Source organism: Marmota marmota, unplaced genomic scaffold (assembly GCF_001458135.2).
Source record: "Marmota marmota marmota unplaced genomic scaffold, marMar, whole genome shotgun sequence".
Taxonomy (NCBI): domain Eukaryota; kingdom Metazoa; phylum Chordata; class Mammalia; order Rodentia; family Sciuridae; genus Marmota; species Marmota marmota.
The window spans coordinates 11,781,281-11,800,383 of record NW_026000068.1 but is presented as its reverse complement, the minus strand read 5'-3'; the positions used below and the strand labels follow the sequence as shown (position 1 = coordinate 11,800,383).

General features: G+C 39.0%; 1 protein-coding gene across 1 annotated transcript in view; it reads right to left on the bottom strand.

Annotated features, from left to right (window-relative positions):
• Positions 1–19,103, bottom strand: part of Trio (trio Rho guanine nucleotide exchange factor) — a 207,447-nt gene that overhangs the window by 19,438 nt on the left and 168,906 nt on the right. The window contains 10 exon segments of the mRNA XM_015490460.2: positions 743–920; positions 3,164–3,355; positions 4,206–4,283; positions 4,484–4,534; positions 5,212–5,304; positions 5,865–5,954; positions 8,381–8,450; positions 10,523–10,626; positions 12,119–12,185; positions 13,323–13,471. Coding sequence (XP_015345946.2) covers positions 743–920; positions 3,164–3,355; positions 4,206–4,283; positions 4,484–4,534; positions 5,212–5,304; positions 5,865–5,954; positions 8,381–8,450; positions 10,523–10,626; positions 12,119–12,185; positions 13,323–13,471 — 1,072 coding nt within the window.

Here is a 19,103-nt window from a genome sequence, read left to right as displayed (position 1 = left end):
GTGTCTCAATTTCCTCATATGTAAATTGGACACAATAATAGTATTTGCCACAGAAAAATGTATGTTAAGTTCAGTCATTATTTTTAACATGAATGGGAGACAGATGAGAAACATAAACATGTACACTAGGGAAAGAACATATGTGGAAGACCAACCTTTCATGTGACTGAGTCACACTCTCTGGCTGGGTGTTTTGAGGTGTCCAAGTAGCAGAAATGCAGCAGGACTTCCCCACTCTTCTTAGGTTCGAGGGACGGTGTTGTGTCTCGTGCATGGGCGTGTCTTGCTACAGCCCATGGGTGGAGCTATGCTTACCTGTTCCTTTGTAATATAACCCCTTGCCCTGTTTGGGATAGAATGTTCCATGGAAATACCTTTTGTGTGTCCCCTCATTTTATTGTGCCCTTGGGTGTGACCTACCTAGATGTCAGTCAACCTGCTGACAGCAGACATCATGAAGCTAGACTCAGCCCCCTGAAACTTGACCCCTTGCCTCATTTGAATGGCTTCTCCTCAATAAAAGGGGTCAGCACGTGCTCTCTCTTTCTCTCTTCCTGTGGACCCTTAAGGTCAGAGGAGCCGTCACAGCGACCCCAAAGAAAAAGGTATTTTCTGTCTCTTGTGTGGTTATTTCGCGAAGCCCAGTCAGCCCAGTTCACCTGGAGTGACCCCTGAGTCTCTTAGTCATGAACAAAACCCGGCAAACATACACACACACACACAGTCACAGAACACACATTACCATTTAAAAAATTGCGCTGGTTTTCTAAAATTTGGTTGATTTCATGGATCCATGTTTGCCGGACACTTGGATTTGACGAATGCAAAATGAAGGTCTCTACCACGTCACCTGTCCTTGATGTCAGAGCAAATTTACATGGATCATTTTCCACATTTTCCTCCAGGCAAAGGCAACTCACCTTAAAAAAAAATCAAAGCATTGTTCACAATAGCTAAGATGTAAGAGCAATCCAAGTACCCATCCACCAATGAACAGATAAAATGTGGTGTATGTGTGCAGTGAAGTACTATTCAGCCTTGACAGAAACAAAGGCTCACGTGCATAGCCTTCCCATGCAATGAACACAGGTTAACTCTGGAAACTTTCTGCTGACAAACTAAAGTACAAGAAGCCAGACACAAAAAGACATTTATATGAGGTCCCAGAATAGTCGACTCCATGGAGACAGAGAGTAGAATGGGGCTGCCCAGGGCTGGGGTAAGGGGACAGTGGAGATTTAGTGTCTAATGGCTACAAAGTTTCAGTTCTGTAAGAAGAAAAGAGTCCTGCAGACTGAAAGTGGTGATGGTACAACAATGTAAATACACTTTTAATATCACTGTGCTATATGCTTAAAAATGGGTAAGAAGATAAATTATATTACATGAACTTTACCCCAATACAAAAATCAAAGCACATTTATCCCCAGTGGCCAAGTGCAAAATGAATTTCATCCTTTCAAAACATAAACAACTATTTTTTTGGTTGAGCTGCCATTTTTACTGCCTCAGAAACTATTGTAGGTTGAGTTCCCTTAAAACGAAATTTGAAACTTTTTGAGCACTGACATTACATCACAAATGGAAAACTACACACCTGACCTCATTTGATGTGTTACGTCAAAATGCAGGCACACTCAATACATGGCATAGCACTACCTTCAGGCTGTGTTTAAAGTGTGTGTGAAAGTAAGTGAATTTTGTATTTAGACTCAGATCCCATCCCCAAGATATTTTATTGTAATATCAAAACCAGAATATGCAAATATCCTAAAAACCAAACAAACAAACAAACAAAACTCCCTAAAATCTGAAACACTTCTGGTCCCAGGCATTTCAGATAAGGGATATTCAACCTATATCATGAAGCTTTTCAATGTCTCACTCAGTTACATGGAGATCATCAGGAGATGAATGTTTTGATTAATAGCTTAAACAATTTACTAGAAATGTGGACCTTGGACTGCTAAAAAAAAAAAAAAAATCCCTCTGCAATGACCAGTGTTTATTCCTTACTTGCTTTCCCAGGAATAAAAGAAGATACCACTTAAAAAAATTTAAATATCAATAAAACATAGGAAAGTATATGTGCTATCATGATTAAAATACAGAAAATAATTATAGAAGAAGCAGAATACATAAAATAACAATGAGAGAATTTCTAAAGTGCTGGAGCAATTTTCTGTCTAGTGACTTGTGAAAAGAACAGGTGGGAGTTCTGATGCGGGGTGGTGGGTCATCATGCACAGGGGAGATCATGCTCCCAGAACCTCAGAGGTAGAGGTCTCCAAAGGCTGGGGCTGGGGTCTTAGAGGTGGCATGAGATACAGATACAGGACTGTAATTCATCTCCTGGTGAAGGCAACCACCTCCTTCAGCTTCTTGGCCCTGAAGCCTCTGCAAGGTATTATGGGTAGAAGTCCCTAAAGCCCAAAGGCTGAACCCTGGACAGATCTGCTCCAGGTTCAGGCACATGGAGGCTATAATGTTACTGGTGTGCTGAGAGGTCTGTAGGGACCCAAGTGGCTTAGTGTAGGAGACACTAACAAAGGGAAACTTATCTCCCTTCTGACCCCAGGCTGCATTGCTAAATAGGAGGGAAGGAAACTGGGGGAGATACTTGCATCTCCTAGGGCCTATTTGCTAGGACTCAGCCCTCTTCTGCTCTTCTCTGTCTCACCCTCAATTTACAGATTTCGGGCTATTTGCAGTAATTTTCTTTGTCCATTTATTTGTCCTTCTCTTCCATTAGAGAGCATGCTACATGAGAGCCTGGAGGGTAGCTGACTGGTCCATCTCTGGAATTCCATGCCTAATGCTGAGTGCTCGGTACTTCCTTGCTGAATGGAGGAAAAGAATAAGACACAGAGCAGCTATTTTCTCTGGTCAAAGAGTGATACTCCAAAGCTGTGCTTCTGAATTTAAATCAAGGTTTTACATGGTCATAGAGAGGTGGCACACAAATACTACCCAGTGAATGGTTACAGTCAGACACAGGTATGTGCAATACATGAGCAGTTCCTGAATACAGAGAGTGGAAAAGGGGGTCCTAGAAGATTCTCTAGATATTTAATAAGCCAGAATATGTTGTCATAAAAAGGAAAGTAAGATGGGTACATATTTCATGTTGGCACATGAAAAAACTTCCACAGACACACATTACCTTGATACTGTTCTTAAACAGGAATCCTGGCATGGAGAAGCCCTTTTTTTTGTCTAGTGGTTCACTGAATATGACGATCTGTTCAAAGAGGAAAACTCGCCTCTCTTTGCAGCGAGGCAGAAGTCCTGCATCTTGGTCTGTGACCAAAAATGTGTCCTGCAAGAGCAGTTTACCCTGGGCGACGATTTTACCCTGAAAGAATAAAAATGGGGCAAAGGAAGGGGAAAAGAAAACATTTCATTCAAAGTTATCTAATGTTCTGTTTTCTTTAGATTTCCTCTCACAGAATACTATACTTTTCTTTTTTTCTTTCTTTTATAGTGATGAACTCTTAGCCTCAAACAGAACGATTATATAAATAAAAGTCTTGCCAGCTTCTGCATAACCACTGGCCTCACTTAAAACTGAAGAGTAGGAGTGGAGTCTGAAAGTCTTTTCCAGCCTAGAACCGTTGCTCTCTCTGAGCAATCCTGAACCAGCAGCAGGAACAATCATACACATACTCAGAGTCTGTGTCTTCAGAAGCCCTCCAGGGAAGCTTGTACATGCTAAATCTGAGAACCACAGTACCCAAACTTTAAACCTAATTCTCTGGCAAAACAGGGACAAGGCAAGTAAAAAAAATCCCATCTCCTTACTCAAGAGCCAGAAAATAAGGATTCTGCTCTGAGCTTATCTTCACGATATGTAATGAGTAATATGAGTCTGGTAAGCCATAGGAAGTCTGTTAGGTTGACGAGGAAAGCAGTGACCCAAAGTCAAGCTCTCAGGGATGCTGAAGGGTAGGGGCCACCTGGGTCCTACTGCATCCCTAGCTACCACAGCATTAAATGCAGGGAAAGGAAACTCAATTCTTATGATGGTAGAGGTAGAGGGCCTAAAAAGAGGTAGAAAGAAAATATCAATCAGGTTGAGTAAAGTAGGAGAAGACAGAAGACTAATCAAAAAGGATCCACTCTCTAAACGTGGAAAGAAATAATGCAGAACAAAAGAAAGGGACAGAAGGCAGAGGAGCCCTTTCAAAGAACAACAGCTGCATTACGTCGAATCCTTGCAGCCTCCCCACGTTCATCATGTCGTTGCACCGCTTTGGGACTATGCACATGACTTCCACGGCTTTCTGTGGGTGCAGAGAAAGCAGAACACAAGTTCAAGTTCCTTGGGAAAAATCTGAGGGCTGCCCCTCCACTGCACCAAGTTCAGTTCCTCTCCCTCCCCATCCTCTGATGAGTCCCCAGGGCAGGCCAGACTCCCATGCTGGGGATACTCGGGGAAGAGCTAAGGGGAGGTCTGCATGGATACAGCCAGGACGCAAAGTACCTCTAATTCTGATGTGTCCAGACTAGCTTTTTTGGAGTACTTAAGGAAGTCCTGCAAGGAAAGTGGAGAGAAGGACATGGTAAGAGAGGCGAGGACCACAGTGTGTCATACAAGGCACTGGGCTCAGGGCTGTAGTTCTATTTTCTCATTCAATTCTCAGAAGCACAACTAAAAGGCATCCTGATGGCAAAGCCACTCCAAATCTGATGGCTCCTGCTCTACTCTAAGATGGGAGCTTGTCCCTCTTGATGTCCAGGTCCTAAGTTTCATGTGGTGCCGCCTTTAGTTGTGTTTAGTAATTTAAATCAATTCAGGGTTATCACTAAGTGGGATACCCAGGGAATAAAATAAATAAAACAGAGTGGGATACATAGGGAATAAAAATGTAACTTCATCCAAGGCTCTAAGAAGACTAAGAAACATTCAAAGTCGACAGAGCTGAAGAAAAATCATTATCCTTCCAAGGAAACAAACTTGTGTTTACTGACATTTTGATTCACAAATTGAGGTACATGAAAAACTGAGATGGCAGTGTAACGTGTCTTATTAAAGTTTTAAAAATTAACTTTGAAATATTTAAAATTAGAGGAAATGAGGCAGCTTCATATTTCTTGCAGAAACAAACCACATTCCTCACTTTCCAATCCCGGCCTTCCCCGCCCCATGGAGACTTGTTCTTTCACCAATCTTACTCCCCAGCCCAGGGCTTATTCCCTGTAGCCCCTCACCTTCAGCAACAGCTGGTACTTCATAATTCTCTGCACAGGTTTGATTAACAAATCTGTGAGCTGCAGTCTGTGGCCAAGGCGTTGCTTTAAGTCCTGTAGATTTAAATGAGAATAAACTGTCTTAAGTGTTGTTCATTAAAAAGCAATTTTTCATTCCTTGTAATTGTCAAAAGGGCTGACAACAATACTGCTGATAAAAACAGTAAGAAAAATAGCCATTTCTAAGGATTTCTGAGTTTTACACTTTGACCTTTGTGAGCAGTTTTTCAAAGAAGTTTTTTACATTTGTTAAAAGACCGTTTTCAATGGCTTTCTTTTGTTCATACAAATGTATTTGTTGTTTTTAAATTTTTAGGCAAAAGTTTTGCTCATGAATTATTCTGAATTTGTAATGAGCTTTAAGTTTATGCCAATAAAAACACTTATTTTTAAAGATGATATCCCCTGAATGGCAGGGGACATGACCATAGACTTGAATTCATACTCATTCCTCTGACGTAGAGGATAGAAATGTAGCTTCAGAATTCTTATTGCTCAGGCCAGTTTTCTGAAGACTGCTTTGTTTCCTGTGAAACCAATGATACTTAAATTTTTAGAACTCAAAATGTAACAAAAAATTCAGAAATAGTTTCTGTTCCTATCTTGGGTCTTACCTCAAAAAAGGTATCAATGTATTCTGAGACAATGTGCTCAGACTTTGGTTTATTTTGACAATAAACTATGTACATGTGCAACCTTCTCTCCTAGGAATGAAAAAGGCAAACAGATGGGTTAGAACAATAACAACTGAAAACTCAATCAGAATATAAGAACACATGCATATTTCAGCACATTCATAAAGGAAACTTCTTAAAACAAAGCTGCATGGCCGAGGCTCTCAGGAGCACATTCCACGGACACAACATCTTTGTTTGTATGTGGTGCTGAGGATTGAACCTGGGCCGCATGCATGCCAGGTGAGCGCGCTACCGCTTGAGCTACATCCCCAGTCCGGCTCAGGAGCACATTCCAGACTCATGACACGGGCTAGTGTTCTGTTGGTGGCTCTGAAAACAGACCTTCATGATTGTTCCCCCACACAGACCACATCCTTTACAGTATCAGTAAACACCACTGCCAGCAAAAGAACACACTTCTTAATATTAAACTAAGAATTATTCCCATCCCTCCAAGTCCTGCCAATAGTCCTGTTAAGCCTAGCTATTCCTAGCAGACAAGAAAAAGCTCCTTATTTTGGGTAATACTGGGGGTTGAACCTAAGGCTTCACACACTCTAAAGTGCTCTACCACTGAACTACATCCCTACCCATTTTTAAGAATTCCATATGGAGACAAGGTCTTGAGAAAAGTTGCCCAGACTGTCCTCCAACTTGCCATCCTCCTGCCTCAGTCTGGAGTGGCTGGGATTACAATGTGCAATGCTGCACACAGCTAGAAAATTCTCTTTAATCTCAAGTCCGAAAGACAGGAAAAAATGTGGACAGTGAGCCTCCCTTACTGCAGCGACCCTCAGAGTGTGGTGTGCAGCCCTGGCGGTCCCTGAGGCTTTCAGTAGTTCCATCAGGTCAAGATTCTTTTCAAAACAGCATTAAGATGTCCTTCGCCTTTGTCACCATGTTGACATCTGCACTGATATGCAGAACCAACAGTGGCACCGTGGCAAATGTTCCTCACTGCTACAAATTTACAGCAAAAAAAATAGATAGCTTATCTTCAGAATATCCTGGATGAATAAGAAGTTACTCATTTTATTAAAACTCCACCAGAAGTATACAAGTTTTTAACATTCTTGTGACAAGACAGAAGTCTGCATAGTGCTTCTGCTTATATAACTGCTTTGAGGGAAATCACCTGAGGGGGTCGAGTTGCAGGCTGAACCAACTGCCTTTTTTTTTTTTAAAAAAAAATCATTTATTTATTTTATTTTTTTAAATACACGACAGCAGTGGAATGCATTACAATTCTTATTACACGTATAGAGCACAATTTTTCACATCTTATTACATGTATAGAGCAGTGGAATGCATTACAATTCTTATTACATGTATAGAGCACAATTTTTCACGTATAAAAGTATGTTCACGCCAATTCATGCCTTTATACATGTACTTTGAACCAACTGCTTTTTTTTATAGGCCACCAATTTTACTTGAAAGAGTGTTGGACATAAGCTACAATTCTTTAAGCTTCGATATCTAGTAGACATTTTATTGAACATGGATAAAATAAGCCTGTCATTTCAAGGTGAAAAACTGGCAGTGTGTGTGAATAATGAAAATTCCAGCTTAAAGCAAAAAATTAGAATTTTGGAAACACATCTGCCACAAAAAACTTGATAATACTTAAAAGACTTCTAAAACACAGGTAGCAATGTTAAAAATGTGATTTTGGGGATAAAATGATTAACACCTGAAAGGTTTGCCCAAGTCAGTCTCCTAATGCCCGAGGCAGGATGTCACAAGACCTAGCCTAGGACAAGAGCCCTGAAGTGAAAGAAAGTCCAACAGATTTAATGTAACTTCCAGGGAAAAGTTCACCAGCAGGTTTTTATATTACATGCTGCAATTAACCATTAAGAAATGATTACTAGTCATATTTTGGTATAGTACCTAAGAAAATTACCTGCAGAGGCTATTAAGATACTCACCTGTTTCTGATTAACACCTGTGTGAGTGTGGATTCTTTTCATATACTTTAACCATAAAACATACAGCAATAGGTTGAATGCAGAAGCAGACATGAAAATCTACTTCTATTAAGCCTGACAGTAAAGATATTTGCAAAAATGCATAAATGCTTGTCATTAACTTTTTAAAAAAATATAGTGATCTTTCCTCAAATAAAACCTCAATGCTAATTCTCCTATTTTCGATATATTCGCTACTCTGCTAAGTCCTCTATGCATCTTCCCCAAATACTTGTCTACCTGCAGACATGTCAAAAGTTTCCTTCTTTAGGCCTGGCTCTGTCCCATGACCAACCAGTACTGTTATCAGCCAAACAGCCAGCTGGGGCAGGACCAGAAAAGCAGATAGCTCACTCATCGACACTGTATAGTTTAATTTTATTCTTAACATATGCATTCTTATAAACTATGAGTGATTTCTTCTTTAATCTGTTGGCTAAATACAACATCAGACTGGAATGTAAATAATGCCTTTGAACTTACGTGTTTCACAAAGAGTGATCCTAGTTTTTCTGGATCTTCGAGGCACTTCTCTAACTCTCCTAAAAAAAAGCTGAAAACAGGGGAATATATTAAAGCCGTTTCCTTGGCTTTCTAAGTTTGGATTAAGGTTTACATTTTCAAAACAGTCTTTTCAGACACAGGCAGTTGATAAGAGCAAAATTTATACTTAAACTAACATAAACCACACAGAAAATATTTGTAGGAACATAAAGCAAGAAGAGACGCAGCTGTAAAAGACAAGGCAGAATCAGGCGCTCCTCCACTGGCAAACTTCCTTTTCTTGTCTGAACATTTCTTGTCTCACTTTCTTCAAGGACATAAACACTTAAGATTTTTGACTAAATACTGAGTGAAAAATAAATGTTTCAAAGCAATGAATTCATTTCACTTCTGAAAAATTGGTCTTCACACCTGTGAATTTTACGTTAACTCTATATTAAGTTTTAGAGGCTCAGATCGGATAACAGATATAAAATACTGACTATGTTACCTGTGTCAGCTTGCTGAAGTTTTGTCAAACACCATCAAAATCAAGTAGTAGGTTATAAATACTAGCTCTCATTAAGATTAAATTAGATATAATCAGTACAAAATACTAGTAGGATTTCTTCTTTTAATATGTATATTCACCTAAACTACCACTTGCATGTTTATATTTATACTTGGTATTTGTTAGCTACAAACCAGCATGGCAATGTGAATTCTGTAGCACTTGCAGTTTTAATATCCTCCCAGCTCTGTAAATGCTATGGCAGGCAGTATCTCTGGAAGAAAGTTCTTTGATCATTTCAGGAACAAATGGGTTGCCTCCCCATTTCCCATCACAGTCTTAGCCTTGGGAGTAGAAGACTAAATAACAAGATTGAATATTCCTTTTAAATTGGTTTCACTGGGCTTTTGGTAAGTCTATATAGTTTATATATTAGAGTTACATACATATTGGAGTGTTATTTTTAAAGTTGTTTATGAGTTACAATTTGTTTATGAGTAACAATGAATTAGGCATTTTTTAATTACTAATTTTTTTAATTACTAATTTTAGTATTAAATATTACTAATATTAAATATTGCTAATATTTAATATTACTGGTAATATTAAAAAAAAGGGAACACCCATACCTGGATTCAAAGGTTTTATATTCCATTAGGAGGGACAAGAAGAGAATTCACAAAATCGTTCTTGATGTACACCACTGCAATCCCTCTTTATATCTGTACAATATTTTAGTCTAAAGGGCACAACTGTGTCTGCTTTCTGCGTACAAGAGAACACACCTGGTTGGGATGTGCAGGCCTAATGAGAACAACACCCCAGCCTCAGCTCTGGAGAGAAAGGAAGGCTCTGTCTGTGAATGCAGCTCTGGCATGTAAAGATGGGACAGCAGGAGGCCTGACCAGGTGAGTGCAGCTTGAATGTCCCACAGAATTATCAGCGGCTAGCACTAAGCAATCCCCAGATGATTAAGGATTTTTAAAATTATAAGAAAAGTGACCTGAAGGGACAGGTGTGTGATGGAAAGCTCCAGCAGGCCAAGGGACACTATGGTAGCACCAGCTGCCATGTGGCTCTCCTTCTAGTTAGGACAGATGTGTACTGGAACCAAATTTGATTTTCTTGGGCAATCATTAAACTGAGTTGGATAAATGAATGTATTCAAAAGCCTCTAAAAATAATTTGTATTTAGATAAAAGATAGCTGTACTTCTACTTATAAGAAGATGCTGTTCTAAATGCTTTTCAAGTATCAACCCAGTATGTCTTCATAAATCCCATGGGGTGGTGTAGATGAAACAGAAACAGGATGTGAAGCAAATGGTTTAAGGTTGTGACTTGGCCATGGCCCCATTGCAGGTGGCCTCTGTGAGGTGCTTCTGGCTACTCCCTGACCTAAAATTAGAGTGTGGACCAGCATGAAAAACATAAGACTCCTGCCCACACATGAATGCGACTACAAAACACCTTGGTGCATCAATATGTCCTTTGTGCCAGCTTCCTCCGTGAGGCTACCTGGGTAATAAAATGAGATGTATCTGTGATCTCCTTCACCACTGGGCTGACCCGACAAGGTGAGCAAGTGTGGATGCTTTGCATACTGTCAAGCATGATATGTGCTCTACATACTCTCTGTGCCAGTCATAAATCTGATGGATGTTGCCAAACACAATCTTGTCTTTTCCCTTCATGTCATCAGGAACACCATCTTCTTTCATAAGTGCCATGTAGCCCTGTAACGGAAGATGGCAGCATGAGATTATTTATGGAATGTTTGAACCAAGTAATGGATTATCAATTAATAGTTCCAAAGAACAAGTCAGACAATATGCATTGTCTTAATTTAAAAACAAACAAAAAACTGTACATAAAAAGTGTCCTTAACTGTTATTTGAAATATACTCTAACAGTCATTGCTGTAATTTTCTCTTCTGGAACTATTTAGCATTCATAGATCAAAATTCTTCTAAGGAACTGAAATAGTTTAAATAAAGATAAAATTATTTCATAAAACAATCTGATTGGATATTAAATATTTGATTAGAAATACATTTTCTTATTTATCTCAAAGACAAATATTTGATAACAAAGATTTTCATTTTTTGGATGATTATATACTCTGTGAAGAATTAAACAATATTCTTTTCATAAATTGATTTTTTTAACCACAGTGGATGAAACATGCTATTAAACTTGCTTTAAAACTTCCATTTAACTCAAGTGGGATTCAGTCTGTACAAGAACCTCTTCAGTATTCAAGTTACTTGCCTCACAGTTAAAAACGACTGCAGAGAATTCAAGCATGTTGAATCTTTTGTTACACCATTAACTGTAAAGTGTATTAACTATAAACTGTAACTTGTACTGCAATACTGAAAGAATAAATGATACTATTATTTACTGGAAAAGCAGCTTTTTGATGAATTAAGTTTATTAATATGATTATGCCCTTAACTTACTAGTATAAAAAGCTTGGTTGTGCTATGGTTAAGTCTTCAGCACCTTCTGGCCAATGAAACTGGCAACTCTGAACATATATGGATTCTGGGTAAAACTGAATCCGTATCTGGGCCATATGAAGTTCTTCAACTACTAAAGTCATTTCTGTGATGATATCCATAAATTCAAGATTTTCATACGTAACTACAAAAATGGTTGGATGTAATTTAAAAACTTACTTAAAAAAAGAAAAAATCATACCAGCTGGGTGTGGTGGCACATGCCCATAATCCCAGCAGCTCTGGAGACTGAGGCAAGTTCAAAGCCAGCCTCAGCAAAAATGAGGCACTAAGCAACTCAGTGAGACCCTGTCTCTAAATCAATAAAAAATAGGGCTAGGAATGTGGCTTAGTAGTCCAGTGTCCTAGAGTTCAATCCCTAGTACCTCCCACTCCCCAAACCCAAAACACCAGAAAAACACACTAAGATGTACTAAGCAAAAAAAAAAAAAAAAAAAAAAAGGGCTTTTCAATTGAATATAGATTCAGTTGTATGTGTACTGGGACCAAATTTGATTTTCTTGGGCAATCATTACATTGAATATAGATTTGCTTGTAAAGATAACTGGCTAAATTTTAACTCTTGGTAAAATCTGCTGGCTCCTGTTTGTGTGAAAAATGTTTTTAAAGCTTTTGAGAAGATAAAATTATTAAACTGTCTCAAGTGATACTTCTCTGAACAGCTCTTGGGATTGATACAGGTTGCTAAATATTTGAAAGTACATACTTCAACCACGTAGCCAAGGTCTCGTACATAGTCACGCTCTGTCTCCACTAATTCTTGCAAGACGTAGCTAGAAAAATAGTGAGAAAAATGGGATTTACAATCAAAACGTTTTGTTTTCTAAATGAATTTGTCTACACTTTTGCTTTTGTCAGAATTATATGGTAATATATCAGATTTACACAACTAGGTCTTAAATTCTTAAGTGTCCTAAATCACTTATACGTTCAGGTGAGTGACCCACAAGAGCTCTGAAGGTCAAAAGACACTCAGACACATGTGCATGGGGGCAATCAGGGTGAATGCACCCTACTGGATTCTGACTGCATATATAGAACAAAAAAGAGAAGTTTAGATACAACTTTGTTTTAAAGGTATGACATTAAGGGAATCTTTCTTTAAAAGGTGGTTTTAAGCTTCAATGGACATGAGGAAAAAAAATTTAACTCAAATGTTTAAAGTCTTGGGTCTGAACACATCATTTGGCAGTATTAGTATTTGAAAATTTCAGTAAGTAGGAGCACTCAGGTGATAGAGGCCAACCACTTGATAAGTATAGCAAACAATCTCAAGTGGCCTGAAAAGATTCATGTGTTTGCTCATTGTTTACTTGTCTGTTAATTTGCTCACTCATTCATTAATTCAACTAACACACACCTGCCACCTTCCATGTGCCCTATGCCATTCAAGGCTACCAAGTAAACCAAGTCTCTGCCCTCATGCAGCCTAGTTCGTCTTTTCCAAGGGCAAGTTTAAACCTCTTGTAATATTTTTCAGGACTCTTTTCAGCATAAGCGGCTTTGCTGGAACTGAGAAACAGTGCCACCACATTATTCGTGAAAAATATTCAAGCTTTTGGGACTAGTTCTAATTTTATGTTGCTTTCTTCTTTCACAACTACTATACAAGAGAAGGCAGAGGAGTTTCAGGCCACGAGTGACAGAAGATGTTCTTGTCTTGCATCATTTTTTACTTATAATGTTTAATAGACAAACAAGTAGAAAACAAAAATCTGGCTTACTGCACCCCTGAGGCTCTGAGTGCTTCTCTCTCTCACACATATAACTGTACAGTACTCAACAAGAGACCCCAAAACTCCTTTTTGTTAATTTAGAGACCGATTCCAGTCTCATTTTTGAAGGTGACACCAAGACAAAGTCAGGAGGGAACTTGGAAAATAATGAGAATGAAAACATTTCTGTCTTACTGCCTTCTCTTTAAAGAGCTGGATTTCCTTTCTTCCATCTCATCAATGGGCGAGGAGGAAGAGAGAAGGGAATTGTCTGATGGGTTGAAGGAGGGGCTGCTGCTGTCTCCCTGGTCAACGAGGAGGGAGCTAGGACGATCCTCCAGTGCCTGGAAGAAATGTAGATAACCAACAACCGTTAGTGCCTACAGTCCATGACAGGCTGAAATTAGGGTAAGAAAATCTTAAATACAGAAGATGTGTTTTTGTAAAACCATAAAAATGTATATTTTTATGAAATTACACATTATTTAATATCAAATAAAGCTATACTATTAATAAAAGAATTCAATCAGGGAAGCTGGACAAGAAAGGCAAGTTAGAGTGAAAAGAATAATGAAGTTATACATTTTATTCTTTGTTACCAAATAATGAGAAAGTACAGACTTTCATACACCGAAGTACTATGCTTCTTCCTGGATGTATTACTTATTTCAGATTTTGCCATTTTATTTTTGGCTATATTTCTGCCAATTGAAAGCAAGCACAGGCCTTTCAGATGGGTGTGAAGAGGTCAGTTTGGCCCCTAGACGCTGCGCCCATGCACACTGTTGGTAGGCTTGGAGCAACGTCAGCAATCTCCGGCTTAAACAAACTTGGCTTGTTTCTTGAGTATTCATGCAGCCTTACTCGTATTTCAATGCATACAGGCAACTCAGACAAAGTCAATGAGTAATCCTTCCTATCCCTTCTCCAGGAAGCAGTACTCAAGTCACTTCTCCAAAACACTCTCCCTGCTGCGACCTCCCTCAAAGCCCCCCCCTCCCCCAGAGTCCATAGTGTTACTGAGAGGCAGTAGAGACTTTAAGAGGTGTGGTCTGGTGGCAGGTCACAGATCACTGGGGGCATGCCCTTTAAAGAACTGAAGGATCCTGTCTCTTCTTACCTCCTTCTCTTTTTTTCTCACAGCCATGAGATGAACAGCATTCCTCCACGTGTTCCTGCCATAATGTGCTGCTTTGTTGGAGATGGAAAAGCAATGGGGCCAACTGACCATGGACTGAAACCTCCAGAACTATGAGCCAAAATAAACTTTTCATCTTTTTTAAACTTATCTCAGGTATTTTGTTACAGTAATGGAAAGCTGCTAACATATTCCCCTATTGGTTTATAGTCACTGCTGGTGATTGTTTTCATTGTTTTATACTCTTTGCAGAACCTCACACAGAGCTTTGCAGGTGTTCAATAAATCTATGAATTGAATTCTGAAGACATCTGTCCCTGGATTAATGTGACAATGCTTACTTAGCAATTGATGGTACATGTTAATTCCATTTCTTTACCTGATTCTCAAAGCTCATAGGGATTATAGTTCTCTTAAATTTTCCAAAAAACCCAGTCAGATAGATATATTGAAATGATTTAACTAGAAAAATGTGATTAACTTATCTCTGGACAAACAGCAAAAGTCAAAGAACACAAGACTTCATTTAATAGCTGATTTTGATATCAGTAAACTAAAATTGCTAATACTTGTCTGTTTTCTTCCCTTAACAGTAACAGACTGAATCTGACTTGGTTGGTGAGCAGAGTTTTTAGGACACAAAGTCTGTACATGCAATTTTGTTAAACACATCTATAGAGCTGTAAAAAACAACAACAACAACAAACACACACAACTACTACTCTTATATATGAAAAATAGAGTACTAAGTTAGTTAATAATAAAAAACAAGAGTTTGATCCAAAAATTATGTTCTTTTAAATAAACAGCTGTTGACCTTTACTGGAGCAAACCTTGTGCTGTAAGTACCAGAGCTTGCTTCATGCTCATCAGATCAACTTGGTCTTTGACAGAAGGCCTAAGTCTGGGGACCAAAGGGAGGACCTTCTGTTCTGTGTTCTGACTAGACAGCTGAAGCTCATTAGGTTGAATTCTGTTCACGTGAATAGTGAGAAAGAAAAAAGAAAGAGAAAGGCAGAAGTTCCGAGAGAGCACAGACGTAGTCGTGGACTTCACTGGTGTCCATGGGGACCTGTCTTTATAACCTGGAACAGCTGTCAGGACTGACGCAACAGGTCTCAGGGACCTGAGGAGAAAGTAGGTTTAGTTATATGTTCTTGTCACATCTGTGATGGTCACTGCTTCCGTGCCGCCCGTGTGCCTCTTACACAAATGTGTGACAAGTTACTATCAGCACAACGCTGTCTCGTATCTGCAACATGGGACTTTTTTTTTTTTTTTGGTTTTTGAATGAAGTGTTTGTGGAATCCTCTTGGTTTTGTGGGTGGGCCCTTGTCAACTTTCTCTGTTTCTTATATGGAGATATGTCTGCATAGACATTCAAGCTTTTCTGAAATTAGTTTTTTTTTTTTTGGTTCTGGGGATTGAACCCAGGGGCACTTAACCACCGAGCCACATCCCTAGCTCTTTTTTAAATTTTAGAGACAGGGTCTCACTGAGTTACTCAGAGCCTTGCTAAATTGCTGAGGCTGGCTTTGAACTTGTGATCCTCCTACTTTAGCCTCCTGAGCTGCTGGGATTACAGTCATACACCACTGCAGTTTTGACAAAATATTTTCTTAGGAAACTGCCCATTTCATCTAAGGTTTCATTTCAAGTTTACTTTCAAAGACTTGAATAAAGTTACATCTTTCTGATTGTTTGAATTTCCTGAGTTTATTCTTCCCTTATAACTTCTTAATTTTGTACATTTGTGCTTTCTACTTAATTTTTTTTAAATTGTAGATGGACACACTATCTTATTTTAATTAATTTATTTTTATGTGGTGCTGAGGATCGAATCCAGGGCCTCACATGTGCGAGGCAAGCGTTCTACCACTGAGCTACAACCCCAGCCCTGCTTTCTATTTTTAAAAGAAGGTTATTATATGTCTGTTTACTTAAAAACATTTTGGTTTTACATATAATTCTACTGTTTTCTGATTCATTATTTTCTGCTTTTATCTCTATGAATTCATCTGATTTCCTTTGCTTTATTGTTCATCTAACATCCTGAGTTTTAGATGTTATTTGACTTATTTTCATTCTTCTGTCTCCCTTTATATTTTGGCCAGTGTAGAGAAGAAAACCACATAGTTAATTAAAATAGTCACTCTGACAACAGGCTACAGATGAACAGTTAAAGTAATTTATTTTCCCAGAAGTGCTATGAGGCAATCCTTGGTCAGCTGGCTAGTTCTTATTCTGCAATTAATTAAGTTGCATTCCAGTTGTGTCCTGAGTAGGTCTCAGGACACAAGGAACATTTTTTTTTAGAGTGGCTTTTTTATTTTTCATATAGACCTTTCAGGTTTTAGGTTTAGGAAGGTTCATTTCTTGGACATCATATAACAGTTGAATATCGTCTCTGCAATCCAATAAATTAATATATAGCTTTTGATGGACAAATAATTCAGTGTTCAAATATAATCATGAGGTGATACAGCCTTAAATATCACCCACACAATGACAGACATGATGGCCAAGAATCTGCAGAGTCACAGGGTGCAGGACAAGTTTGAAGGATATTAAAATGATTGGCCAGAATTTTTATTGACAATAAGTAGCTTCCATTTGGCATCAGGGGATCAGTGACTGGCAATCCTTGAAGAATTGTTTCCTTTGAACCAGAAAAGAGGGAAGAATCTAGATTTCATGACGTAATAAAGAAGGGAAGGCATCCATACACACCCTGTGGAACACTGTGAAAAGCTTAGCAAACAGCACCCCCCTGTTGATGACCCCTCCCCAATTTACAGGGGAAAGATACAGGCTCAGAGAGGCTGAGGCACTTGCCTGGTGGAACCCAACTCTTAGAAGGAAACTTTGAACCCAAGTCCATCTGCCTCCAAAACCTATGCCCTCTTCACTATGCCAATAGCTTTATGCCTGTTAAGAGGGAACATAAGTGAGAAGAAACAACTTGTTTCATCTGGGTAAACAGAAAATGTTGAGTTCCTCCGAAATGAAAAAAGAGAACACAAAAGGAAGTCAAAAGGACTAATCACGGGACCATCTCTCCATTTGGAGGTCCACCCAAATGAATTACAATAAAACACAGCACTGCACATGGAATTACACTTGCAGAATAATGACTAGCAGGCAGGCAAGTGCTGCCTCACAGCATTCCCTGAGAAACCTTTTCTATTATTAGATAAGAATGATTCTAATGGTTATATAATTGATGGATATAAATGGCCTTTTAAAAAATGTTAAGGATGCCTGAAGACTCACTGGATATAATTTAAGCACCCTTCATTTAGACCATTAATCAACTTGTCTCTAAAGCAAGTAGGTGGTGGTAATTCAATTTATATTGGCATGATTCTAAATTCCTCACCACTGAAGTCCAAATTCTTGAGTTATCTCCCAAGTCCTACCAATTTCCTGTCTAATTTCAAAGCTCAGTGTGTCTTTCTCACTGTGATGGCAGGGGTTTAAAATGTGTCTTATATATAATTCCCATCTGACCATGTCAAGCCAGTTTCATTAGAGGCTGTTTAGGGGTGGGAGAAGAAATGGTAATGACATATCTGGTACATAGTTAACACCCAAATGCAGGAAGTTAACTTGCTAAATTGAAGAGGTACTCTCTTTGATCTAGCAATTCTGATAATGGAAATTTAGCCTACAGATATAATCATACATGACAAGGATGTTTGTAGTGTAGTGACGAATGTGGATGTTCATAGTAGTGAAAAAATGGAGACAAACACATATTAGGAATTTAAGTAAATTATAGCGATTATTTCTCTGACCCTTATAGTTGATAAGAGTTTCAAGCATTCTGAATGCCCCAGTTTCCTCACCTGTAAAATGGGATAACAGTAGTGCATGCTTATCTCATAGGGTTGTTGTGAAGATTGTACAAATTAATATGTACTTGCGCTTAGAATAGTAACTGGTTTACAGTAAGCCTTCAGTGGTATTACCACCATGGCATTCATGAAATGGAATAGTATACAGTTATCAAAGGGAAGAGGGTATTTGCATGTACTCACAAGAAAAATATCTAGAGGGAAACAAGTCAAACTGCATAGTGGTCACCTCTGGAGAATGAACTTGTGGGAGAGGTTGAAGATTTTCAACTTTGGGAGGGATGGCTTTCAGAAGATGTTAAAAATCTTGACAGGGATAGTAGAATACACTGATGTAAAAAAGTTGTTATCACTGGTAGCTTTCCCATTTCATCATTAAGAAATTAAAGAAAGAGAAACTAATGAATTTGAATCAGAAGCAACATGTGCCTGGTCTAATTTCAAAGAATCAATTTAATTTGGGGTTTTTAGCAAATGAATTTAGAGGGATCAACTGAAAACACAGAGGTCACTAATAAATCCCTTAAGGAATACTGTAAATACTTTTCTCTTAGGGATTGAAACTCCCCAAAAGAATATCGGCGCCTGCCAAAGAAGGCTGTGAACAAATCTAGGGTGCCACTGACTCTGGGTGCATCTTCAGACAGGACAGAGCTGTCCACTCTTGCTACCACTGCGGTGAAGGTGTGAGCAGTGAGGGATTAGCCTTGCCCCAAAGGAGGTGTGCTGAGCTGATAAGAAGGGCTCTGCTGGGGGGTGGGGCTTGGGTCAAGGCCGACAGTCTGTGCTAACAACATGACTTTTGGTGGGGATTCTGGATCACACGGTGTCTCAGACTCTGGAAAGGCAGGAAGCTAAGGCCAGCCATTTGAGCAGTTGACCATGTGTATGTGACTGAGCCCAGTGAGAAAGCGTGAACACTTGAGGCTCAGGGGAGAAGCTGCAGCTGGCAACACTGTGCATCACCTTGCATGGCTGCTG